Consider the following 26,491-nt stretch of genomic DNA (forward strand, 5'->3'; position numbering starts at 1 on the left):
AGCTAATGATGCAAAGATACACAGCATCACCAATCTGGCATAATTAAATTCTTAGGATGAATTATTCCCAAAACAAAACAACCGGGAAGATAGGGAATGCAAAACATAATGGAATAAACGCAAACCACTTGTGAGAGGAGCACACGCTTCTCACTAGCACTGGGTGTAGCCCTGTTATAATTACAATGTTTTACTATTCCATAATCACATCAAAAATTACAACACAGCAAGTTAAACTCTGCTCAATATAAACCAACAGTTACACCAAAATCGATTTCTTTTTTCTTGAGAAGTTTGTGAAATTAAAAAAAAAAAAATCTATGATTTGGAACTTGACAGAGGTGATACAACACAATGAATGTACTAAATGCTTCTCAATTGTGAACTTTAACATGATTGATTTTATGTTATGTGAATTTCACTCCAATAAAAATGCAATTACTGGAAACTATCTAAATTCATTATTAACTGGTACCTAAGTATCTAAAAATAAAATAATGGAACTTCCAATGAAAGGCACTAGAGAGAAAATATAATTCGTCCTACAAAAGACCCAGAAGCACTATTAAATTATTTCTAGTGTAATTTTATTTCATATCAACACAAACGCCATTGTATTAGGTTTAAACAGCAAATTCTCACTACCTAAATAATTTAAATTAGTTTTCAGATGGATTGATCACTTTTCTATTTTAAGAATTCTTACTTTCTAAACTGAGGAACCACAGATGTGAATGATAAACTGAGGAAACACAGATGTGAATGACAACATACTACCCATGTAACTCAAGCCCAACTTGAGATGGCTCTCAAGTAATCAAACTATTTGCTAACCATGTCCAAAAACCAGAAAACTCACCATATTTGACTTTATTATGTGCATGACGACTTAATCTGTGTGTTTTTCTAGTAATTGTAACATATCATATATTACTCCCTGCAAAGAGCATGCCATCAAGGACAGGAGCAACAGGCAGCATCACTCTCTTTTCTTACTGCGCACTCACAGTGCCTAGAAAAGTGCTCAACAGCAACTCAAGGAGCTCAAATGCGTCTTCATTCAATACAGCGTTTTTAAAAGGATCCTGGCTATCTTTGCCATCTTACTTTTTCCTTTTGATGAGATGAATTCACAGCTGATTCACTATTTTCTTGCCGTGCATCCTGGCCTCTCTGAGCCTAGCAAGGATCATCATCCCAGGAGCTCCACGCGGCACAAGCCCTCCAGGAAAGACACCTCTGCCCTCCAAAGCCTCTGTCCACTCCAAGCCCAGCATTTATGTTTCAAATTCCATGACCCGTGGCTACTCTGATACCCAACACGTACCCACCCTACCACAAGTAATATGGCATCGTGTCTAACGTCACCTATGGTCACACACTAGTTCATCTCCCTGAACTGAAAAACTGAGCTCTACTTACGGCCACAGCCTCCGTCTTCACGTCATCGTTGCTGTCGGGGGCTGTCAGCTCCACGAGGACGGGGCACACCTTGGTCTCCACATCGACGCGCTCGATCAGCTCCTGCTCCAGCAGGGCCAGCAAAGCTGCCTGGCTCGTTTTTCTTACCTGGGAAAAAACAAACACATCAATGAGGCACACACACAGTATGATGAAACCCTAAGGCATGAAGTTCACAACTGTGGAGACTCCTCATCCAACCAAAGGTTCACAACTGGCACAACTTTGCAGACAAAAACTGGTGGCTGCTCTGCAAAGACAGAACTTGGCAGACTGCGTCGTAACAGATCAAGGGGAACAGAAAAGCCACTCCTGGAAAAGAGGTCTCCCTGTGACAAACTTCTGGGGGCCGCCTGGAAGGGTGGCAGATGAGCAGCAGCCACTGGCGCTGTCTGTTGCGGCACTAAAGCGATCTCCTAGGCTCTCCCCATCTTCTCTGAGATGTCATTTTGTCATTCTGAGAAACCAAATGACCAGGTCTAAGTGGAAGGAACACTCTAAGCAGACCACCAGATGGCACACATTTCTGTGGGAACGTGGACAGGGCCCTCCTACCTGGTTATTCTGATCTGCGAGATAGCGAACCACAATGGGCAGCAAGTACTTTGAAAAGGCGTACGGGATTGCTGGCCGGTTTTCTTGGCAGAACAAGGCAATGTGAGGCACCTGCTCCATCAGCTCTGCCCTCACGGTCGGCTCTGCGGGAACGACAGGAAGGCTGAGTGGATGTGTCCTCCCCGCACAGGGTTCTCGCCAGGCGGGCAGTCAGGAGGGCCCCCAGAAGAGCCCCAGACTCTCCTCCCGGCATTGTGAGCACTCAGGGAACGTGCTCCGCTCTGTGATGCTCTTCACAGACACGGCAAGGTCACCCCCTCCCAGATTCTGTCTTCAGAGCCTGCCTGGAGCCTACGGTCACTCCCTGTGAGGACTTCCACCTGAGTTCAGGTCAACTGTATACGGCATCACCCACAAACTCTGCTCTCTCAGAGCCCCCAGACAGGCTATAAGGACTGGCTCCTCACCTGAATGCAGCCAGTGAGTGCAGAGTTTGTAGTCAGACTTAACTATGACGATAGAGGGTCAGCAAATGCTAAAGGACTGACAGATTAAAAATAACAAGAAAAAAAGGAAAAAAAATAAAAATAAAAATAACAAGAAAAAAAATCTGAAAAGACCCAAGTGCATATGGCAAATTTAAATGTGACAGCATTTCAAAAAGACCAACTGTCCCCTAAGTAACGGTAAGAAAGCAAGCTGGTTATATGAGGGAAAAAGGTAAGACTCCTACACTGCTCTCTCAATATAAATTCTAGGTGAATCAGAGATCCAAATTAAAAAAAAAAAAAAAAAGATCAAAAGCACTAAAAGACAAGATTTTAAGGGATTTTCCTGGTGGTCCAGAGATTAGGAGTACTCACTTCCACTGCAGAGGGGCACAGGTTCAATCCCTGATTGGGGAAATAAGATCTTGTAAGCTGTAGGGCAAGGTCAAAAAAAAAAAGTTGAATCTTGAGGTGGGAAGCCCTTCAAGGCAAATAAAACCCCCAAACGAAGACCAGCTAATTTCACTTTACAAAGACTTCATTAGGGACAAAAGATGTATCTAACAGGAGTTCTGTATTTTGAACCATGTATAAATGTATAAAACATTTTGCTGACAAAGGTCCATATAGTTAAAGCTCTGGTTTTTCCAGTCGTCATGTACGGATGTGAGAGCTGGACTATAAAGAAAGCTGAGCGCTGAAAAATTGATGCTTTTGAACTGTGGTGTTGGAGAAGACTCTTGAGAGTCCCTTGGACTGCAAGGAGATCCAACCAGTCCATCCTAAAGGAAATCAGTCCTGAATATTCATTGGAAGGACTGAAGCTGAAACTCCAATACTCTGGACACCTGATGCAAAGAACTGACTAATTTGAAAAGACCCTGATGCTGGGAAAGATTGAGAGCAGGAGAAGGGGATGACAGAGGATGAGATGGTTGGATGGCATCACTGACTCAACAGACATGAGTTTGAGCAAGCTCTGGGAGATGGTAAAGGACAGGGAAGCCTGGTGTGCTGCAGTCCATGGGGTCACAAAGAGCCAGACACGACTGAGCAACTGAACATCAACAATAAAACATCTACTTAAACAAAAGAAAACTTAAAAAAAATAGGAGTCTGAGGTAGAGGAAACGTAACATTAAGAATATTAAGACCAAAACTTCCTGACATCTGACAGAGAGACTAGAACCCTCAAACTCAAGGAGGCTGCGATAGCGTGGCTCTGACAACCCTCTGACCCTGACACTGCTCCCAGACGACTCCTAACAGTCAGAGGAGCTGCCCAGTAGGCCTTCCTGCCAACCCAGCTTCTCCTCAAGTCAACGCTCTCTGCATTACTGTTTCAAATCACAAGCAGTGTGAACTCTCAGGCCCAAAACAGTATAAATGTTTACAATCTAGCCCTCAGCCCCCTCGCTTAAGCCTAGTTTTTCTAAACTGCAGGATGAGTAAACCCACTGTTGACCAAATGGGCCAGTGTCCTAAATTCCCCAGACCCCTATACCTCTCCTTTCCTCTCCCCTCTGTACCATCAGACCCAGCTCAGATGCCACCAGCTGTCGGAAGCCAGCCCCAATCCTCCCTGTTACGGCTTACTGTTAGTACGTCAGCTGCACTCACTCAACTGTTAATTTAATGAAAGGAATTCTTATTTATCTTGGTAATGGCTCTAACATTCAATCTAGAACCTGGCATAGAGTATATACTGTTTACACGTATCCAAAGTATAAATGTCAGCAGAGATATTCAGCAGGAACTCAACAACTTGAGATACATTTTAGAACACATACAGGAGAAGGGAATGGCTAGCCACTCCAGTATTCTTGCCTGTGAAATTCCATGAACAGAGGAGCCTGGCGGGCTCTAGTCCATGGGGTTGCAAAGGGTCGGATACGACTGAGCAACTAACACTTTCACTTTCACATATTAAAAAATAGCAGTGCAGTTGGTAAACAGGCAGAAGAAATACAAATTCTGCCTTAACAAATATTTAGGTCTCTACTAAGAAAGGAATAAATACAATGGAATGCAACAGTACCAAAATTTTAAGTTAAATTGTTTATCTCTGCCAAATCAAAAATAAACTTAAGTAAAAATAATGATGAAGCTAAGCTAAGTCGCTTCAGTCGTGTCCGACTCTGTGTCACCCCATAGACGTCTGGCAGCCCACCAGGCTCCACTGTCCCTAGGATTGTCCAGGCAAGAATACTGGAGTGGGTTGCCATTTCCTTCTCCAATGCATGAAAGAGAAAAGTGAAAGTGAAGTCGCTCAGTCGTGTCCGACTCTTAGCGACCCCATGGACTGCAGCCTACCAGGCTCCTCTGTCCATGGATTTTCCAGGCAAGAGTACTGGAGTGGGTGCCAGCGATGACACTCGCCTAAAACCACTTTGGAACAGGCATATACATGAGCAATTACACAGAACATCATATGAGATAGTAATAGAATATTAGCGAGCTTACTAACTTTTTTTTCTACAGGAAAATGAAACTATCTAAGTAAGGCTAATGTGAACAGTAAACATATTCCCATAAAAAGAGACGCTCACCAAAAAATGAGCTCATCTAAAAATTAAAGGATGAGAATGCTGACATGCCAGAAAGTTTGACAGAAATGGAAAAATAACCCACTTCAATAAAGAGATCATGGATTTAAGAAAAAATTTTATTTCTGAATTGTTTCTAAAATCAAATATAGGAATATGCTCAAAGCAATATTAGGTTAAAATGGTATATTTTATGTATGTTTTGCCTCAGTGAAAAGTATTTTTTAAAAACGTAATAAACTGTATTCTAAGTCTCAAAACAAGTTTACCTTTTAAGCAGACTCTCCTCCTATCTGCACTTTAGAGACAAACAGCTTTAGTTTTACAATGAATAACATTTTTTAAGTAAGAATGCATTTTTTGACAAAAAAGTTTTACACCCCACTCCATCCCTTTTTACTTATTCAAAAAAGCTTACAATTTTTATTACAGTAATGAGTTATTCTGAATGTACATGATGCAAAACAATGTTCTTAGATTCTTCTGAAAAATTTCCAAAGTCAAACTAAATGGGCCTGGTATATAAAATGTCTGGATCTTAGTAACAGGTTTTTTATTTTCTTGTTACTCCTGGGTTAGATAATTTACTTAGGAAATATTTCCAAGAAACCTCATGTTACACTTAAGTTTTTCATTAGTTTTTAGAAACTTAAATTTGATAAAAGAAACCTTCCCCTGCGTAAACACACACCTGAGTCATCAGCTAATCTGCTGATTCTCTCCAGAACGGCAATGCACTCTCTTTCATCATCGCACACTTCCCTCAGCGTGTCCAGCAGACTCCGGGCCACCATCTGTCTGCACAGAAGAAGATTATACCACGGTCAGTGGCATCCAACAGTTAGTATTCAGAATTTGAAAGCCAGAATCCATACAGATTTCAAAAGTTTTTCTTAACACATCTTATAAGTGACAATTTTCTAAGTGACAAATGCTGGTATGGATTTTATTTTAATTAAGATGAGACTGAACATTTATCAGAATGTTTCACCTTTATCAGACAAATTCCTAAGGTCACTGAAAATTTGTTTCAAGTAATTGTTAATACCTTCAATTATCATAGATAGGGGAAAAGTATCATTTTTTATATAAAATGTTATCTTTACATATTTGATTAAATGAGTTTCATACATATACACTCAGAAGATGCTAGAAAGACTTTCCAATTTCCCAGAGAAACTGGGAATTTCCCAGGTGGTCTGGGGGCTGCAGGTGGAGAAACAGTGCAACTGGGGAGAGAGAGCGCACGTCCCTGCCATGCCCCATGCCCCCGCCAGCCAGCACCTGGTCCACGGCAGGGACACACCGCCCCCTGCTGGAGGAATAACAGATTCCTCAGTAGCCACTTCACATGAACGGCAAAATGATGCTTAACAGCAAAAAAGAAGTGGGGTTTTTTGGTTGCTTTTTGCCAAAAAGCCAAGAAAGAGCGCGTTTTCTTACAGGACAGAGGAGTAACGAGTGTAAGGGCGGCCACAGCTGTGACCAGCAGTGAAGCTGGGTGACTCTCACTGCCCGTGGCAGTGACACCTGCTCTAAACTGGGTACTTCTGTGAACTGAAATTCGTGCAATAAAAGCCACCCTCCCGCCTCCCCCAGTGGAGAGCATGTGCACGTACCTGTTAAATACGTTCTCACTCGCAGCATACTTGTCCAGTCTCCCCAGCGGCGTCAGCATGTCATCTTGTGAGACAAAGTCCAGGGCTGAAGGTACAACAATCACATCAGACTCTGAGCTGCAGTCATCCACACCAACTATCAGAGACATGAGAACACTCCTCATACAACTGCGCACGGAGAGGCGCCCGGGCCTCCCAGGCAGCACAGGTCAGCCCGCCCCTCACTGCATCTGGAGGACAAACAGCCACAGGAGAAGCTGGGTCGGAGGCCACGGATGACGAGGGGCTTCCTCTCCTCCTTTGATGGGTGCGTTCTAACCGCCCCAAGAAGCACAGGGGTCAGAGGCTGCAGATGCTCAGTCGTGTGACCAACGAACAAGAGTGACCAGAAAGGAGTGATCCCACAGACCTGAGAACCCACACGTTCAACCAGATCACTGACAACGTGTAAATAAATGAAGTGTCAGATACCGACAGGGTTAATTCTGCCAGGCAGTCAGAGAACTCACACTACATAGAGAAGAACAAAGACTAGAACTACAGCATCCTTCTCATCAGGAAGAACACAAGCCGGAGACAGCAGAGCAGGTCTGAAGGGATTGAAAGCGGAAAAGCCAACCTACACCTCTAGACCTATTAAACAGAAATCATTCAGATATCTTTGAAATTCATGTCTCTTGAACATAAAGAGCCTCTTGATGAAAGTGAAAGAAGAAAGTGAAAAAGCTGGCTTAAAGCTCAACATTCAGAAAACTAAGATCATGGCATCCGGTCCCATCACTTCATGGCAAATAGATGGGGAAACTGTGGAAACAGTGGCTGACTTTATTTTTCTGGGCTCCAAAATCACTGCAGATGGTGATTTTACGCTTACTCCTTGGAAGGAAAGTTATGACCAACCTAGACAGCATATTAAAAAGCAGAGACATTACTTTGCCAACAAAGGTCCATCTAGTCAAGGCTATGGTTTTTCCAGTGGTCATGTATGGATGTGAGAGTTGGACTGAGAAGAAAGCTGAGTGCCGAAGAATTGATGCTTTTGAACTGTGGTGTTGGAGAAGACTCTTGAGAATCCCTTGGACTGCAAAGAGATCCAACCAGTCCATCCTAAAGGAGATCAGTCCTGGGTGTTCATTGGTAGGTCTGATGTTGAAGCTGAGACTCCAGTACTTTGGCCACCTGATGCAAAGAGCTGACTCATTTGAAAAGACCCTGATGCTGGGAAAAATTGAGGGCAGGAGGAGACGGGGACGACAGATGGTTGGATGGCATCGCCGACTAAATGGACATGGGTTTGGGTGAACTCCAGGAGTTGGTGATGGACAGGGAGGCCTGGCATGCTGTGGTTAACGGGTTGCAAAGAGTTGGACACGACTGAGTGACTGAACTGAACTGAACATAAAGGTGAAATAAAGACTTTTTCTGACATACAAAAGCTGACAGGCATCAGTATCAGCAAACTTACAAGAAATACTGGAAGTCCTTGAAGCAAAAAGAAAATTACACCAGATGGAAATCTGAACCTACACAAATGAATGAAGACTATCAGAAACGGTGAATATGTGGGCAAATACAAACGCCTCTTCTTCTTGGAAAAAAAAACACACTCTTTAAAGATAATTGCTTAGGGAAAAACTACGCACTGTAAAATAAAGAGAAAAAATTTACTGTGAAGTTTATAATATGTGTAGAAGTAAAATATATGACTATGTGTACTCAGTTGCTAAGTTGTGTCTGACTCTTTTGTGACCACATGGACTGTAGCCCACCAGGCTCCTCTGTCCACAGAATTTTCCAGGCAAGAATATTGGAGCGGGTTGCCATTTCCTCCTCCAGGGGATCGTCCTGACCCAGGGGCTGAACGCAGGTCTCCTGCATCTGCAGCACTGGCAGGCAGATTCTTTACCACTGAGCCACCTGGGAAGCCCAAAACATGATTACAACAGCACAAAGGCAGAAAGAGAGTGAGGTATACTGTATACATATACATGAAGCCCGACGGTAATGAGTCAGAGGATCACACTAATTATAAACTTTGCAGCAGCTATTAAACACCAAAAAACCCCACCTGAAACATACAGCAAGTAAGCCAATAAATGTCATTAAATGGAATCACAGAAAATACTCAGACAAAAAAGAGGATGAAAGGAAGAAAAAATACATGGGACAAACAGGAAACAGCAATATGAGAGGAAAATCAAACCGTATCAGTAATCACAGTAAGTGCAAACACTCTAAACACCCCCAATTAAAAGGTAGACACTCAAACTGGACTGAAAATAACACAGAATCTTCTTACACACAGAAAGATTTTACCAGGTTATTCTGATCTACGAGTTACAGCAAAGTACCTCACGCGTTATGAATCAGTTGTAAAACCACCCAGACACTATCATTTGGCCTGTTTCCTCCTCTAGGATTGTTGGCTGGCATGACTTGGAAGGTGCCTTTATGCAGGCTCTAGAATTCTATGACTATGACCAAACTGTTTCATCAGTTGCACACCTGTCAATCTTAAAGATAAACATGAACATTGCAGGTTCTGGTCCCTAAAAAGGCAGGGGCTGTTGGGAAAAGTGCCAGAACTGTGATAGTCACGCATGGCTGTGTTTAGGACAAGCCTGGAGAGCTCACCCTAAAAGGCAGACCCCCCACATCTCATACTCAGACCCTGATTGTGCAGGTGTGGAGTGAGACTCAGAAGCGATCGTTTTTAATAAATACCCCCAACAGGCTTAAACACAGATTGTTGAACAACTATATTTGAGAAACACCAAGAGGGTAATAAACCATATTCTTCCTCCACTTGTATTTCTGCCTATCTTCACATCATGGTTGAGGATCGTCTCTACGTGGAAGGGAGTGCTGTGCCCCAGCAGGGCGCTGGGGCAGACGTACACTCCCCAGCGCTGCAGCCTCCTGCCAGCGCTGGTGGACGCCCCCTGCCTGAACATCCTCTCCAGGGTCAGGACTTCCTCATCAACTCCTGACTGGACTAAGTGGCTCTGGGTCTCCTCTTTATGGAGGCAGCAATGATCTAATTACTGTGGCTACAGACTGCATACTTCAGTCTTTACCTAGCCATCCTGCAAACGCCTGCGCGGGTGACAAGTAGGAGAAGCACACAGATAATCAATAAAGCTTTCACCACTAAAGAGAAATCCTGCAGCATAAACGACGGTACAGTCAATAGCATCCTAGATAAAAAAGACAGAACACAGAGCGTGAACGCACCTATACTGCTACAGGACTGTGAATAGCTTATGCAAAGCAGTACATTAATTTTAAATAGATTATGGTAGATTAAAGATGCCAATTACAATCCTTAGGAGCCCTGGCTCAGACAGTAAAGAGTCTGCCTCCAATGCAGGAAACCTGGGTTTAATCCCTGGGTCAGGAAGATCCCCTGGAGAAGGGAATGGCTACCCACTCCAGTATTCTTGCCTGGAGAATTCCAGGGACACAGGAGCTTAGTGGGCTACAGTCCACGGGGTTGCAAAGAGTCAGACACAACTGTGCGACTAATATTTCCAATTCCAATGTGAAACATGCAAGAAAGGATGGCTAGAAAGCCAACTGGGAATTAAAACAGAATACTAAAAAATACTGAGTTAATATCCCCAAAGAAACTCACAAAAGGAGCAAAAGAGAAAAAAAGACATGAAGAGAAATACGCAATCAGATCAATAATTACATTACTTATAAATAGACTAAACATAAGTCAAAAGGTAGAGAATCACAAACTACTAACAAGGTAAAAACTACAGATGTTACTCAACTATAGTCTGTCTATTGGAAATGTATTTTTAAAGTCCAAATTTCAACCCATGGGTTGAAAAGAAAAGGATTAAGAAAAAAAGACATAAAACATGACACAGCACAAGAAAGCCAGAGTGGCCGTTTTAATTATCAGACAAAACAGACAAGGAGCATCTCAGGAGAGGAGAAGGATCTTTCATTGCCTGACCTGTGCTCCAAGGCTGCCCCTCCTTTCTGGATCACTTCCTTGATTCCGGATTCTTGGACATTACACAGTAAGAGCCCCTTACAGTGCTCACTGCTTTAAACATCCAACTTCCTCCACTGATGAAGTGAAAAAATCATGTTGGCTTTTAATGTCATTTGAAATTTCAAAATGACTGAAAAGCAATGAAAACAATAATCATTCTGAAATGTTTTTTCAAACTGTATCTATACTCCCCAAATCCCAAGGCTCCTCTTCCCCTGTAAACCCATCCTGGGCAGCTGAAAGGGGACCAGCATGGAAAGGAAAAACGATGACCTGAATGGTCAACATGAGGCAGAATTCCTACACTTGTGCAGGAAACCTTCATTTCTCAAAATTTAATATTTAATTATAAAATAAAGCTTCCATGAAGAAGCTAAATGATACAAGTGTCAACAAAAACTTGTGTTTCTTAGTGAATTCTAACAGAATTCCTTACGGGAAAAGAAACCTCGGATATGAACTGAAGCCCTATCCTTAAGCGTTAGTGCATCTTGCCTCAAGTCAGAGTCAACAGATCCTTCTAGTTCAAATCAGACCAGAATCAAATGTGTTACAGTGTAAACAAAGAGAACATCCAGGAAAGGGGGGCAAGAGAAAGAAGCGCTAAGACAAGGGCCTTCATCTTGTTACTTATAAAAGTGAATCGCTCCCCGTGTGTGAATCTAAGGGGCCACACAGCAGAGGTGGCCGTCAACACCCCTGCAGGACAGGAAGGCTCCGTCTGCTCAGGCCCCACTCGGGCACCAGCAGAAACCCAAACCACAGGAACCAACACCCAACTTCCAGCCGTTTTTAAATTCAAGGAAAATGACGTCTTAAAACTTAAAAATTTTAAAGCTTGACCCATTTGAAATGTTAAAGATGATTAGTCCCTACATGGTTACAGCGAGAGTGATGTGACAAGGACAGAGGCTCTTAAAAGTTAAGACAAATCTGAGTCCAAATCTCAGGTCCTGCTCCTCGTGAACTCTGCCTGTGAACTTGTGCAGGTCATTCACAACTTGGCTGCATTTCCTCACACAAACACGTGTTTGTTGTCAAGACTTTCAGACACACAAAGATAACATCTATCATGCATCTAACACAGTGTCAAGCTGCTGCTGCTGCTAAGTTGCTTCAGTCGTGTCCGACTCTGTGCGACCCCATAGACAGAAGCCCACCAGGCTCCCCCATCCCTGGGATTCTCCAGGGAAGAACACTGGAGTGGGCTGCCATTTCCTTCTCCAATGCAGGAAAGTGAAGAGTGAAAGGGAAGTCGTTCAGTCGTGTCCGACTCTCAGTGACCCCATGGACTACAGCCTACCAGGCTCCTCCGTCCATGGGATTTTCCAGGCAAGCGTACTGGAGTGGGGTGCCATTGCCTTCTCCGAGTGTCAAGCTAGGACATCAATATTCCCTCAAAGCTACAATTCACATGTTTCTGAGACAACCTCAGCATGGTTTCCCTGAGTTTTAAATGTCTTCACTCATCTCATTCAACCAGTAAGCAGGACGCTGTCTCCTGTTTACTTTGAGTGTCAGGCACTCAACAGAGAACACAGATACAAAACCTAAACAGAGTGTGTACAAACAGAAGTGTCTATGAGCACAGGTGTGCACAGACACGGACAAAAACATGCTACAAAGAACACACACACAACGTCCTCCTCACTTTACACTGCTAGGTGTGCCCGGAGAACAAGTCCTGGGAGGACACGGGGCTGCCCCACAGGACAGAGGGTGGAAGAGTGGCCTAAGCCAAGAAGCCTGGGGACAGGGTGTCAAGGAAAACCAAGTCACCTCAAGACAGATGAGAAGACCTTCAGGGCACAGGGTTCACACAGAAGTGAGGCGGGAGGAAGTGGGGGCCTGGATCAACCTGGCCTTCTACATTTCAAAGACTGCAAAATCTTCCTACCTGGCTGGAAAACCTGCCTATGAGATTTTCTAAGCAACAACATAGTTAAATTCAACCATTACCTCCTTTGAGCAGTGGACATATTCAACTATATGAATAAGTGATTTAAATGTGATTTTAAATGATCAATTGTTAATTAAAACCATCTTTTTCATTTGGAAAGAAGCAAAGCTCAGGGTATTCTGAGAGCACCAGAGCCTGAAGACAAAGAAAATCCCTGCTGAAAGGCTGGCGTTAGATGATTGGTTGGGGGCACTGTAGGCTGTTCACTGGAGTGGGCATCTTTGCCTAGCTGGGAGTCAGGAAGTTTTGTTGGTGATCATCAGGGGCTTTTGGCAACAGTTACAAAGAGGCTCAGCCAGCTTGAAGGTGACCTTGCTTCTGGGCTCTGATTCTGTGGCCTTGGGGCGAGGCCTCCCACCTGCGGCCTGGGGGCAGGACTCAACATCCCTCATCCCGACAGCCTCCTCTCTAGTTCTTAAGATTCTCTGGGAGTACGTACTCCACCTTGAGTATTTCCCACCTTCCTAGACCATCCTTGCTTCTTTCACAACCTTTTGTGTAAGTGGTTTCTCTCCCCCTACTCTGTCCTCATACGGATGCTGTTCACACACACGCCTCTCCTCCCCTGGATAACCCGCAGCTTCAACCACACTCGCAATGCAGAGGACCCCAACGTTCTCCTGTTCTGATCCCTGTGTCCAGGGCTGCAGGTCCTTCAGGGTCTCCGCCTCCATGTCATGTGTTTTCTGAAAACCCAACTGTCCAAATTAGTCTTATACAAAACCAGCTTCTCCTGCAGACTCGCTAATGAACTTCCCCAGGAACCTGAGTTCTCAGGCATGAGGCCTGCAGGTGCTTTTCAAAGCCCTTTCCTGCCCCCATTATCTAATCGGTCGCTAAGAACTGTGAATTCGACTTCTAAAAAGTCTTCTGTATTCCCATACCTCTCAGTTTCCAATACCCTAACCCAGAGGCTCTGATACCGTCTGCCTCGAACAGACTGAGGTATCTGAACCCCGTAAGGTGAAAGAGGGCTTCCCAGGTGGCACTAGTGGTAAAGAACCTGCCTGCCAATGCAGCAGACTTAAAAGACATGGGTTCGATCCCTGGGTCGGGAAGATTCTCTGGAGAAGGAAATGGCAACCCACTCCAGTATTCTTGCCTGGAGAATCCCACGGACAGAGAAGCCTGGCAGGCTACAGTCCACGTGGTCACAAAGAGTCGGACACTACTGAAGCGAGTGAGCACACATACACGAGAGGTACATGAAGTTTTCCCGAGGAGCAAGGCAAGCAGGTAACTTTAAGGGCTATTCCAGACCTATTTCCAGGAATGCTCCATCACAGATATGCACCGAGGGTGTGGACCCACGGTGTTCCCATCCACAATCTCCCACCTCCCTGAGCTCAAGACTGCATGGCCCCCAAGCAAAAACCCTCCACTGCAACCCTCTGACACATGGACGAAAGCATTAAGATACCACCTCTCTGAAGGCTGCAATATCTACTTTCACAAGTCAGGTATTTGTTCCACAATTCTTTACTTTAAAAATAACTGAATGATTGATAGCTCATTAAAAATAATTTTCAGATTTTTGACATGTAAGTTGGAAGAAATTCAAGAAAATTAGTGGCACTACTAGCGAAACTCTTTCCATCCATTTATCTACATCAACAAAATTTCTCTGTGCTTACAGCTCTGAAAATCAAAAGTAAAACTTATGCTAAATATAGTTTCATTCAAGCAATAAATTATATTCACCCATGAATACATAAGTTATTTTTTAAAAGTTCCACTTTATTGATACGCTTATTCAATAAAATTTTGTTTACCAAGTGTTTATTATAATTTGTAATACATTCTGGTGGATCAACTATTAATAACAAAAACAAAGTTTTAAAGATTTTTATGCCCACAGGAAATTAAAAATTTAAATTTTTCCTTATATCTTTGGTGCCAAAAAAATGTGACAGGGTAATAAAACTTTCAAGCATAAAAATATATTAAGGTAAAATTTTGTTAAGGAAATAGATCAAAGAACAATGGAAAATCCGCAATTTGAAGAGTTTATTCTTGGATTTTTGAAAATGGCTAATAGTGTATGTAAGTGCTATATTATTTAAATTCCATTTTTAACAGTGATATGACAGTTTCATTTTGAAAATACCTTTAAACTTAAAAAATGTGAGTTTTCTAAATTATTTTTAGAAGATATCCAGTAGTTAAGTGTGAAGACCACTGCCCTCCACCATCACAATGGTCAACTGTCTACTCGTCTCCTCATTCTAACCAGGCTACCCGGCCTCCCCTCCCCCACCCACCTGGATGCACCCCACCCCCCACAGCCCACGCTGGGGGCTCTTTTCTGCAGGTGCCACAAGCTCTACCGTCCTGAGCTGCTTGCTCCTCATCTGCCCTCTTTTTCCTCATCGCAGTTGAAACTCACCTACTCACAAATACCGTCCAGGAAGTACTTCCTACTCCTTCTGATAAAGATCTCTTCCTCCCATGAACTGCCCCCAGTCTTGGGGGAGCCAGTGCTTTTCTCCACCAGCAGTTGCAGTGTTTCATTTCCTCTTTTTTTCCTTTTGCCCTCCAAACCAAACACAGATAAAGTCCCAGAAGACAAAGCCTGTTTGCTAATCTTTTTGTTAACAAACAAACTCAGATGATGGAGTCTCATGCTCCTGAAGAATGCCTGTTCACTCATAACTGTTCATGAGGAGGTGGTCCGGACACCCGTGAGGGGACAAGGGTCCTTTAAGAGCACTTTACCCCGCCCCCCACACACACATTCCCAACATCATTAGCCTATCAGCACCTCTGAGAAGCTTGGCACCTGAAACAGCTGATACCTGTATACACCCTAACTTTCTCCAAGCTTCATCAAACACATCCTTCTATCCCCACACAGCCTCTAGGAAGAGCTGCTAAAACAGGAAAAAGCCAATGGTCTGTTCCCCTTCCATCTTCCCCTTGATAATGCTAAGGCCACAATAAACTTGCCCAATTTTGTTGTTTCCCAAGTCCTTTATATCAGAAAATGGATATACAAGACAAACCATATATATAACAAGACAAACCATACAGATTTAATCATTTTTATAAGAGCTACCTTAACATTTGGGGTTTTACACATTTTAACAAATAGACAGAGAGGAAGGGAAAAATCTTCTGAAAAGCAGGAAGCTAGCGAGGAAACGTAACTGATTCAGGTGAGAGTCATCAACACACACTAATGCCAAGAGGTGTGTACAGCTTGCCTGGGAATGGAAAATCCCTGGAGTCAAATCACTGCCCTTACCAGCAACACAAGGAAAAGGAAAGAATCTTAAAGTAGAGAAAGCTGGCAGGCATCACACTTTAACTGAGAGCAGAGAACTGACATCGGGTGCCTTCTGAGACAAGCACTGGGAAAACCAGGGAATTACTTAACATAGCATCCCTGGAAGGGGAGGGAGGGAGGAAGAAGCAAGCAAAACCTGAATTAAATCATGAGGAAACAGAAAACCAAGTTGACTCCTCAAAACTCTCTATAATGAATGATAAAGGCTGAGAATTTTTTCCAAATTAAAGAGACAAGACAACTAAATGCAGCGCAGGGGCCTGGAAGGCAAGACAGTTGCTGTAACTAGTATTATTGGACGACTGGTGAGATCCGACAATGAACTACATATTACATAACTGATCAGTGTCAAAGTTACTCTTTCTGAACTTGCTGTCAGAGGAGCCTGGCCTTGCTCTCAGGAGATACAGCCTAATGATTAGGTCTAGACATGGGTGAACTCTGTGAGCTGGTGATGGACAGGGAGGCCTGTCGTGCTGCGATTCATGGGGTTGCAAAGAGTCAGACACGACTGAACAACTGAACTGAACTGAGACAACTTCATCTTAAAAGACGCAACAAAGAAGGTTAAGTATATATTAAAGTTGTGTATCTAATTACAACTGTAGAGAGAAAAAGAAGAGCAAATTGCTCTTTTAACAATGCTGAATGGAGGTGAAGAGTTAAGGAATTAACTCAGTTAATTCCTCACTTAAAGGTGAGGAATTATCTGTGACATCTGTGCAACTTTCGTGTAAATCTGAAAGTTCTCAAAGTAACAAGTAATTGATTTAAAAATAAACCATTTCATTATTTTAGTGCAAGTTAGCTTTACGGCCTTATTCAGCTTGACCAGAAAAATCACGATTTATCTCAGCAAGTGTATACTGAAGTCCTATGGTGTGGTGGGTGCTCTGCGATGGGTGAAGAATTAAAGGCTCCAGATGTAGCTCCTTGAGCACCTGCTATATCCAGTTTCAATTTCTGACACTATAATGCTTATCAGAAATCTTTTCTTTGAATATTAAAGTTCTTAGAAATGATCTTTACTCCTAAGAATAAATCTGTCCTAGAGCATATTTAATTTAACAATTGAATTTAAGCTGGAATAATGTGCTAAAATCAATCCTGAATATTGACTGGAAGGAATGATGCTGAAGCTCCAATACTTTGGCCACATGATGTGAAGAGCCGATTCTCTGGAAAAGACCCTGTGCTGGGAAAGACTGAAGGCAGGAGGAGAAGGGGACAACAGAGGATGAAATGGTTGGATGGTATCACCGACTCAATGGACATGAGTTTGAGCAAGCTCCAGGAGATGGTGATGGACAGGGAAGCCTGGGGTGCTGCAGTCCGTGGGGTGGCAAAGAGTCGGACATGACTCAACGACAACACTGAGCTAAAGTTCAATCTATGAATATTTCAAAAAAACATTTCCCTAAGGTATGCACATAAAAGAGGCAGGGGCGTGTCTACCTGCTCTCCAATTAGGTACCAAAACCTCGCTGTCTGTGCAGCATCTGCAGGTCAGAGACGTGGCACTCGGAGGGCTCACAGGGGTGGACTCGCATACGTTATAGATGGGGGTTTGTTCCTCCAGGAGCAAACGTGTCACCTGCAGTCGTGCTAACCCAATTACTCGATTAGTGATACTTTTTTTCTGTATGTAATCCAAATGCAAAAGTCGAGCTAATCCAGGGCCAGACTGCCACCAACCCCCAGAAATGAAGCGCTGAATCTACCTGAGTCTTGAAGTTTATTTCCACCAAAAACTAACTTGATAGATGTAAATGTAAAAATAATTTATATCAAATCTGACTCTGAATACAACTTCCAAGCTGTGTACAAATTTCAATATAAATCCAGCCACAAGAGTTTGGACTGATTGCTTTGATAACCAGACACATCAGATCACACAGCACTCTTCCCACCTCTGCTCCAACGACTGGCTCCCTTACACACGAGTGGGTTAAAATACAAAGAAAAAGGGTATACTGTGCCTCCAATATGCCCATGACAGACAGGTGCTACTTGGACAAAAATGATTTTACCCACCAAATACTTGGAACGTGCTATGACCTTCACATCCTCCAGAACCTTCAGGAGGGCAGACGACCTAAATTAGTGATAAATGAAGGGCAGTCACAGCTGGCAGGCAGGAAAGGTACAGTAATAAGGAGTAACACAATAATAAAGACTGTCGGGGTTTAGGAAGATGGGGGGATGGTGAATGGAGAGTAGCATGGAAATATATACACGAACACATGTAAAACAGATAGCCAGTGGGAATTTGCTATATGACTCAGGGCACTCAAACTGGTGCTCTGTGACAACTTAGTGGGGTGGGATGGGGCAGGAGGTGGGAAGGAGGTTCAAGAGGGAGGGGACATGTATACCCATGCCTGATCCATGTTGATGTATAGCAGAAACCAAGACAATATTTTAATTATCCTTCCACTGAAAATAAAGAAAGAAAAAAAGGCATTTGGTGATTGAAAGCAAGATACAACTGCCCTGTGACAAAAAAAAAAAAAAAGACTGTCGGCCAGCTGTAGATGGGCCCTAACACTGTCAAGGCAGGTGACTGAGCAAATCACTTAACTGTTCAGATGAGCCTCATCAGGTGCCACTTCCATGGTTAATAATTTGTGGGGCTGCACACCTCACAGGTGGAGTGTCAGCAAGGTTACACCACAATGCCCAACACACAATACGACAATACGTGGTGATTTTAAAAATGAACAAAATCCAGAAATTTCTCCCACCTCCCTTCTGCAGCAAGTTAAAGAGCTATGTCAGTGTTATGAGGCAGCTTGGATGGGAGGGGAGTTTGGGGGAGAATGGACATGTGTATGGCTGAGCCCCTTTGCTATGTACCAGAAACTATCACAACATTGCTCATCAGCTCTATGTTAAAAAAAAAAAAAAATTAAACAGCTATGTTAGATGATATTTAGGAAAAGAACTTTTAAAACCTACAAGGTCTGAATTGTAGCTGAAGCTCCAATACTCTGGCCACCTGATGTGAAGAGCTGACTCACTGGAAAAGACCCTGATGCTGGGAAAGATTGCGGGTAGGAGGAGAAGGGGGCGACAGAAGATGAGATGGTTGGATGGCATCATGGACTCAATGGACATGAATCTGAGCAAACTCCGGGAGACAGTGAAGGACAGGGGAGCCTGGCGCGCAGCAGTCCATGGGGTCGCAAAGAGTGGGACGCGACTTATCGACTGAAAGACAACAAAGTCTGCCTCCACACCATCTCTATCTGCAAGAGCTTGGGTCTACACTTTTTCATGCTTGACATGAAAAGAATGAACACACAATCTGCCCTCTAGCTCCTGGTTTCTATAACCCTGGAACCACTGGCTCAGGAGACACACAGCACAACTCACGTCCATGTGATCCTCTGAATGATACTGCAAACCAATTTAAAACATGAAGTTTTACAATATTCTTGTTACCATTGAGGCTGACCCCAAACAGCGAAATGTGCTTATTAGCAAGATAAAAACAAGCAAACAAGCAAGATGTTGCTTCTTTTAATCTGGTAGTCAGTATTTAGATGAAAGTGAATTTAGTAGTTATACAGATGAGCTTTATTACAGTAGGACATGCAAAGAAAATGTGTTAAGAATTTAACCACTTAAACTTTCATAAATTATCACACCTCACTGCACCCTTAGATGTCATTCTGTCCACAGATTAGAACATCAGACTTGTGAAAGATTTACAGTTATAATAAACGACACCTGGGATGGCCTTAAAGCACTCTACTGCCTCCCCCACAAAAGTTCAGGTGTTAGAGGGTGGATAAGTGAAAGCTGAGTGGTGGGTTTATGATGGTTCATTTGCTTTTGTGTATTTTTTAAATATCCCGTTAAAAATATTAACATACTTACTTTAAAAAAATGCAATTCATCATATTAAAAGACTACAGAAAAAATCATAAATGCAGAACAAGCATCTGAAAAAATCCAACATTCAATTCTAATTTCCAAAAAAGTCTCAGGAGACTCAGGGGACTTTCTCAACCTGATAAAGGGCATTTGTGAAAAAATAATACACTGAACATCAAGATTCAAAACTTCCGCTCTTCAAAACACACTGTTAGGACAATGAAAGGAAAATCAAAGAATGGGAAATGGCATTTGCAAATCGCGTATCTGAGAAAGGATCTGTCTGGAATATACAAAGAACTCTCAAAACTTAGAAAACAAATAACCCAATAAATAAACGAGCAAAAGATCTGAACAGACACTTCACCAAAAAAGACAGATGCTGAAAGTGCCATGAAAAAAATGAGCACTATCAGACTTGACAGAGATGCAAATTCAAACTGCAAAGAAGTACCAGCGAGGGTGCGGGGCACCTGGGTTCTCCCACACACCGGGGCTGAGGGGAGTGGTGAGGAGACTGCACAGCCGCTCTAGAAAATGGGCTGGCAGCTTTTTATAAAGTTCAGCAGCCAAACCACCCCCAGGTACATACCCGAGAGAAGGAACGGGTATGTCCACAGAGAGACTTGCTCCTGAGTGCTCAGAGCAGCGTGGCGGAGCCAGCCCAAAGCCCAGCAACATTGTGAAGACAGAACACAGCTGAGGAAAGCAGGTGCCCGCTCCAGACGGTATGGACAGTGATACAGCGGGTGAAGGTCCCCGGCTGCAGCTGGAGTTGGCTCTGAGCTTTACGATGCCCGGTACTTCTTACCCTACATTCAACTCTAAGCACAGCATGATAAATGCTCAAAGACTACCCACACTGGTACCAATCAGGCAGGAAAACGAGTCTGCCCCTAGGTCTGGGGAGAAGGGGTCTAAAAAGACCAACTCAGGAGGGGAGGACTGTGGGGAGGTGGCCTGGGGGCCTGTGCTCAAGTCCCCTCTTACAGGCTCCAGGGAGCGCGGGCCTTTCCACCACCTTCCCCAAGGTGCAAGGATGTGTCACCTGCTCTTCTCTCAAAACATTAAAACAGCTGTATGTTCAGATGCAACTTCAAAGCCCAACAACCCCCCAATTCAAGGGTAGGAACTGCCCACCGTATCCTGTAGCTGACAGCAAACATTCTCTGTCATCAGGAGAGAGAAATCCGAAATTCCAAAATATAAGGCACATGTCGTGAAGTAACGACAGTTCAATAAACAAATACAACACCTTTGTTTGGATGAGAGGAAGAAACAAGGCACACGCAGAAGAACAAACAGAAATCCCCGCGTTCAGCTGTCTGGGTCCCCTAATCCTGCAGCCACCAGCCCAAGAGGCCGACACGACACGTGTAGTTACAGAAGACAAAGATGACTCTCCCAAGAGGACTCTTTCTTTGAGAAATTCCACAAGCGGGATCATGATGCAAGGCATCATTAACTGATTCCATACGCGCATGGGTGCCACTAACCCCATGTTTAAGCCCCTTTTCTAGGACACCAACTGTATTATCTCCAAATAGAGACTTCTCCTGTCCAGTCTTGTTGGTAGCAGTCGAAACATGCTACAACTCTCATGACTCACTCTCCCAAATCCCCATTTAACAACTCTTCTAAACATTACGGTTTTCAAGGACGCCTTCCTTGGGGTTTGCGACCCACTGGCCGGCCACCTGGGAACACACACTCGGAACTTCCCCAGGTGGTATGACTCCCAAGAAGCTCATCAATCCCAGTCTCCCTAAGTAGCCGTGGGCACAGAGGCTCCGAAAGGAGTGAGGCAGGGTAGTTACACCCCGTCAGCCCTGGTTCGATCACTAACTGCTTCAAACCGGAAAAACAGCATTGGGGAACAGGATTCCAAAACTTCAACAGGAAAAAGTCATGCTATGGCATATTCCAGAACACAGCTCCAAGGCCCATCCAAGGCGCGCTAGTCATAGCTGAGAGAAAGTAACACGAAGACTAGATTAGCTGTATTATGCATGAGCCTCATTCGAATCACCCCTCCCTACCAGGTTAAATTAAACCTTAGGCAGCATGCTACATGTACCTTCAAGGGTATTATTCTAAGTACAGGTTCAAACAAACTGCCTATACTAGCTGGGGCTGCTCGATGGTGCAAACTCAGGAATCTAAAGGAAAAATGGTCTTTAATATAAAAATACTCTAAATATTAGAATCAGGAGATTTGGCTTAAATTCTGGCTGGTACTTAGAGGAGTTTTGTCCCCTGAGAGAATCATTAAGTTTCTATGCATATCAGTTAACTTCTTTATTAGTATCAGAACACCAGAGTCTACAAGTCCCATCGATTCTAGGAAGAACTCATGTACGAGAGCAACTGGAAACCACTAACCTGATGTCATCTTTCTTTTAGAATAATATTCTTCAACATATTACTTGAACCAAAATTTAAATTTTAATCAAACTCCTTCAGTGAAATTATTTTTACAAACACTAACTCATCAAATCCTACTGTATCTGAAGTCCCATCTCACCTACCCTAGAAATCCAGCAACTTAACTGTACACCAGGATTGCGCCTGTGAAGAACTGATGACAGAAACTTAAAATCTCCTCCTCCGAGAGTCCATCTGTAACTCCACACTGGTACCCATCATCCCAGGAACACAAAGGGTTCACCCAGCTTGGAAGTCGCTCTGCTTTCTCTTTGAAATTCAAAGTGCGTCTCATCAGACGGTTAAGTACTGGAAGTATCACTTTTAAGCAAACTGAGTTTTTCAATGGGCTATTCTCCTAAACTTAATAGTACCGTACAAAGATGTTATTTATTTACCGCTGATAAGGAGTCTGCCTGCAATGCAGGAGATTCTGGTTCGATCCCTGGATTGGGAAGATCCCCTGGAGAAAGAACTGGCAACCCACTCCAGTATTCTTGCCTGGAAAATACCACGGACAGAGGAGCCTTGGCCGGCCAGAGTTCATGGCATTGCCAAGGGTCACACACAACTAACAGACTCCACTTCTCTCTCTTCTCTATGACCCTTTGAGGTGTACATACAAGGCACCATTTTTCACACATTAGGGTTTTTTCCCCTCCGAGAGTATCAGTTAAGTCCATCTCTGACCAACCCTTTCCTATTCTACTCACGTTTCTACTGATTCTACACAGAGACTAGAGGCTTAAAATGAAACAAATCAATGAACGACCTGAGACTCTCATCTCAGGATCTGGTGATGGCCCCTTTTCAAGATCTGGATCTCACCTGGGGCCTCCCCCGGGCTCCCCAGCGGCTCATTACTTGTACAACAGCACTGACTCTCTTCTGTCTTAGTCTTAGAAAGGCCACCAAGAATCTGGAGCTCAAGCAGCTGACTCAGCCCTTGGTGCAGCTGAAGGGGCAAGCCCCAAGACAGCCTCCGCCAGCACTGCCCGGGGCAGAAGACCTAGCTCGGAGACATAGTCCAACTGTGCAGGCAGCCCAACCTCCACCTCCTCCACCCCAACATCTCTGGTCCACTCCCTTGTCCAGGACATGCCCAGCCTCTCCATTTCCTCCCCAGCCATCTCACCCTGGACCAAGGCCCCAAGGCTGGCTTCCCCTCTCACCGCCCCCCTCCCTTCACAACAGACCCTGAGGGGTCCTTTAACTGGCCATAGGTAGGTTCCAAAATGGCTTGTTCCTGAATATTCTGGGTAAAGGCATCACCTGTAGAAACTGCAGCCACTAAGAAAAATAAGCAATTATTCCAGCAAAGACTTCCACCAAACTATAAATATGCAAACAAGCTACCTGTACCTTCTAAGGTCGAACATTTTATCCTAAATTGAAACACACTCGACAGCACTGTAAATCAACTGTTCTTCAATAAAGCACACACAGAGGGAACAAACAGGATCTTAAAAAAGTTAAGAGCACCAGCAGCACCTGTAAATATGTAAATTCTGTGGCGTAATGTTCAACATCAGTATCCCCTCCCTGCACTTTCTTTCCAGCTTCCCTTGTAACACCACCACCACATCGTAGTCACTATTTACCAGATATTATTCTAAGTGTTTTGTGTGAATTAATTTATGAAAGGCTCTAACAGCTCTCTAAGGTAGCTAACGTTTTTTACACCTATTTACAAATGACCACATTTGGCACTGAGAAGTTCAAGTGAGTTGCAGTCTGCTCAAACTGAGGACGCCAAGGCTGGAACTAAGCAGTCCTGCTCCTAAGCCCAGTGTGTCCACGACTGTATTGGGATGCCCGGACACCTCACTGTCACACTTACATCATCAAAGCTGCTTGGGAACCGCTAGAGGGGCACGGAGGGTGACCGCCCCTGCTGCTCTACCCTCAGCAGTCTGGAGAGTCCTAAAGAAATCAGGCCGAGTTCCACACTGGTGGGCTGCCCCTTCCAGACCGTGCTCCTTAAGGGTGAAGGAGAAAACTGCAGCTCATCTCATAGGCTTTGATTGCCCAGGGCAGCCAAGTGACAGTAAATGAATGAGACAGTCCTCAACACCTGCTGCAGAGGGGCGTCTTCCACCGAGAAAAAGCCTTGGACCTAAACACACGCCTGAGAAGGCCCCGCATGGGGACAGTCCTTAGTCAACTCTCCAACGCTAACCCTGCAGGAGCCCCAGAGCTGCGGTAACCGACACCTGAAACTTATCAGCAGGTGCGCGCGTCCTAGCGGACAGCAGGAAAGGAGATGGGAGAGCCGGCCTTCACTACATGAGCACCGCTGCCTACAGGGAGCCTTTTTACTGAAGAAAAAAAAAAAAGCACGTAAACCCAGACTGCACCAAACACGAGTTTACGTATGGTTCATTCACTTTAGAAATATTTTTTTCTAAAAGCTCCTTATAAAGAGTCAATTTCCCTCACGTCACTCAAAACACCCAGTAATTTAAAAACTGAGCTTAATTTGGGCAAGGAAACCACATTAGACAACGCTAGGGATCAGCTCCCGGCACCTACAGGAGCGACGCCCAGATACAGCCCCCGGGGGACCCCCGAGGCGGTCCGGACCACCTCACGGTTCCCGGAACCCCCACGTCCCCGTAAGCCGCCCCCGCCGGAGCCGCCTCCCAGCTCCCTTCCGACTCCGGAGCAGAGCACGCGAGCGGGACGCCTCCTTCCCGACGCTCCTCCGGGAACAATGTCAAACTTTTTGTTTTTCCTGAAGCACAAGATTCCTCCACTCGGAAACTTCACGGTCCCCAGGAAGCCAGGCGTGGAGGCGCGGGAAGGCCCGGCCGAGCCGCCAGCCTTTGCACCGAAGAAAGGCGGTCGATGCTTGCGGGCCTGTCCCGCCTGGGCCGCCCCTTCCGCCTCCGCGGCCCCGGGCCCCCCGGACCCCGCAGCCCGGGCTCCGGACCCGGGCCGGCGGCCTCGGCAGGGCTCCGGGCGGCGGGCGGTGCCCCAACCCCTGACTGCCGCGGCCCCGGCTCCACCGACCAGCCGCCGCGTTCCCGCTTCCGCCGCCGCGGCTCCGCCCGAACGGCAGCCCCGAGCCGCCGAGGCCTGGGCTCCCCGCCGCCCGCGCCCTGCCTCCCGCCCGCCCGGCCGGCACTCACATCCGTCCGCGTCCTCCGGCAGGTCCTCCTGCAGCAGCGACAGGTCTGCGCCGAGGGAGACAAGAAAGGTCGTGAGCCCGCCGCCCGCCGCCCCGCGCCCTCGCGTCCCCGCCCGCCGCCCGCCGCGGGGCCCGTACCCGCCATCTTGCGGCGCCCCCTCCTCCGCCGTCGCCCGGGGACCCGGGGCTCCAGGGGCGGCGCGCGCGGCGGCCGGTGGACGCGCGCGGGGGGCGGTGCCGCGGGGACGCGCGGGGCGGGCCGAGGGCGGCGGGCCGGGGGCGGCTCCGGACGCCGGGCGGACCCGGCCCGCCCCGCCCACCTGCGCGCCGCTCCGCCTCCCGCCTCGCTCGCTCCGCCCGCCGGCGCGCTCTCGGCTCGGCCGGCCCCTTGGTGAGCCGAGTCCGAGGCGCGGCTGCTACTGTCGCCATAGCCGGGGCTCCGCGCCGTGTGCCGGGCTCGCCGGGCGGGGCCTCCCGCGCGCTTTGTTGGGTCACTGGCGCCGCCCGTCGGCCCGCGGGCCCCGGTCCCGGCACCTGCCCGCCCGTCTGCTCGGCCGCGCGCCGGGGCCACCTCCGGGCGTGAAGCGCCGCCTCCGCGCCGGCCGCCGGGTGCGGCGAACAAAGCCGCGGGGACGGCCCGCTCCCGCGCTGACCCCGGCCCGGCGGTGGGCGTGCCGCCCGGTTGCAGGAGGACCAACGAACCTCGCCCCCGGGATCGTTGGGACTAAGGAAGAACGACAGGAACCGAGCACCGAGTACTGGGCATCCCGCAGGTGCTGGGGAACGGCGCCTCGCCTTAGCTTTTGTCTGTAAATAATTTGAATAATTGTGGTAGCACTCGAGGCGCTGGGCTGAAATTTGCAGCACGCGTTCTGTTACTTTCCACAAGTGCTCAGGGATGCACGCAACCGCCCAGTATGGAGTTGGGGCTCAGCCCCAGTTCCCTGGCCCACTGGCCTCTGTCCAGGACTCAAGCCCACCTCCCGGTCCCCCAAGGCCTCCAGGATGGTCATGTCCTGAATGACCATTACACAGGGACGTGTGTAAGTGATGCCACTTTGGGGGGGTCTGGCCTCGGGGGAGGAGACGGAATTCCAAATGGTCTGCACGATGATCTTAACCAAGGACAGTGTA

General features: G+C 45.9%; 1 protein-coding gene across 4 annotated transcripts in view; it reads right to left on the reverse strand.

Annotated features, from left to right (window-relative positions):
- Positions 1-25,630, reverse strand: part of PPP4R1 (protein phosphatase 4 regulatory subunit 1) — a 48,438-nt gene extending 22,808 nt beyond the window's left edge. For 3 of the 4 annotated variants that reach the window (XM_070361779.1, XM_070361778.1, XM_070361777.1), the window contains exons 1-6: positions 25,496-25,630; positions 25,359-25,403; positions 6,670-6,805; positions 5,742-5,848; positions 2,017-2,159; positions 1,423-1,569 (exon numbers count right to left, since the gene is read on the reverse strand). In XM_070361779.1, the coding sequence (XP_070217880.1) occupies positions 1,423-1,569; positions 2,017-2,159; positions 5,742-5,848; positions 6,670-6,805; positions 25,359-25,403; positions 25,496-25,502 (585 nt within the window). In that variant the 5' untranslated portion in view covers positions 25,503-25,630. The remainder of the gene's footprint in view (positions 1-1,422; positions 1,570-2,016; positions 2,160-5,741; positions 5,849-6,669; positions 6,806-25,358; positions 25,404-25,495) is intronic. The other variant, XM_070361780.1, reaches the window with a different exon arrangement.
- Between the last annotated feature and the right edge of the window lie 861 nt (positions 25,631-26,491).

Source organism: Bos mutus, chromosome 24, assembly GCF_027580195.1.
Source record: "Bos mutus isolate GX-2022 chromosome 24, NWIPB_WYAK_1.1, whole genome shotgun sequence".
NCBI lineage: Eukaryota > Metazoa > Chordata > Mammalia > Artiodactyla > Bovidae > Bos > Bos mutus.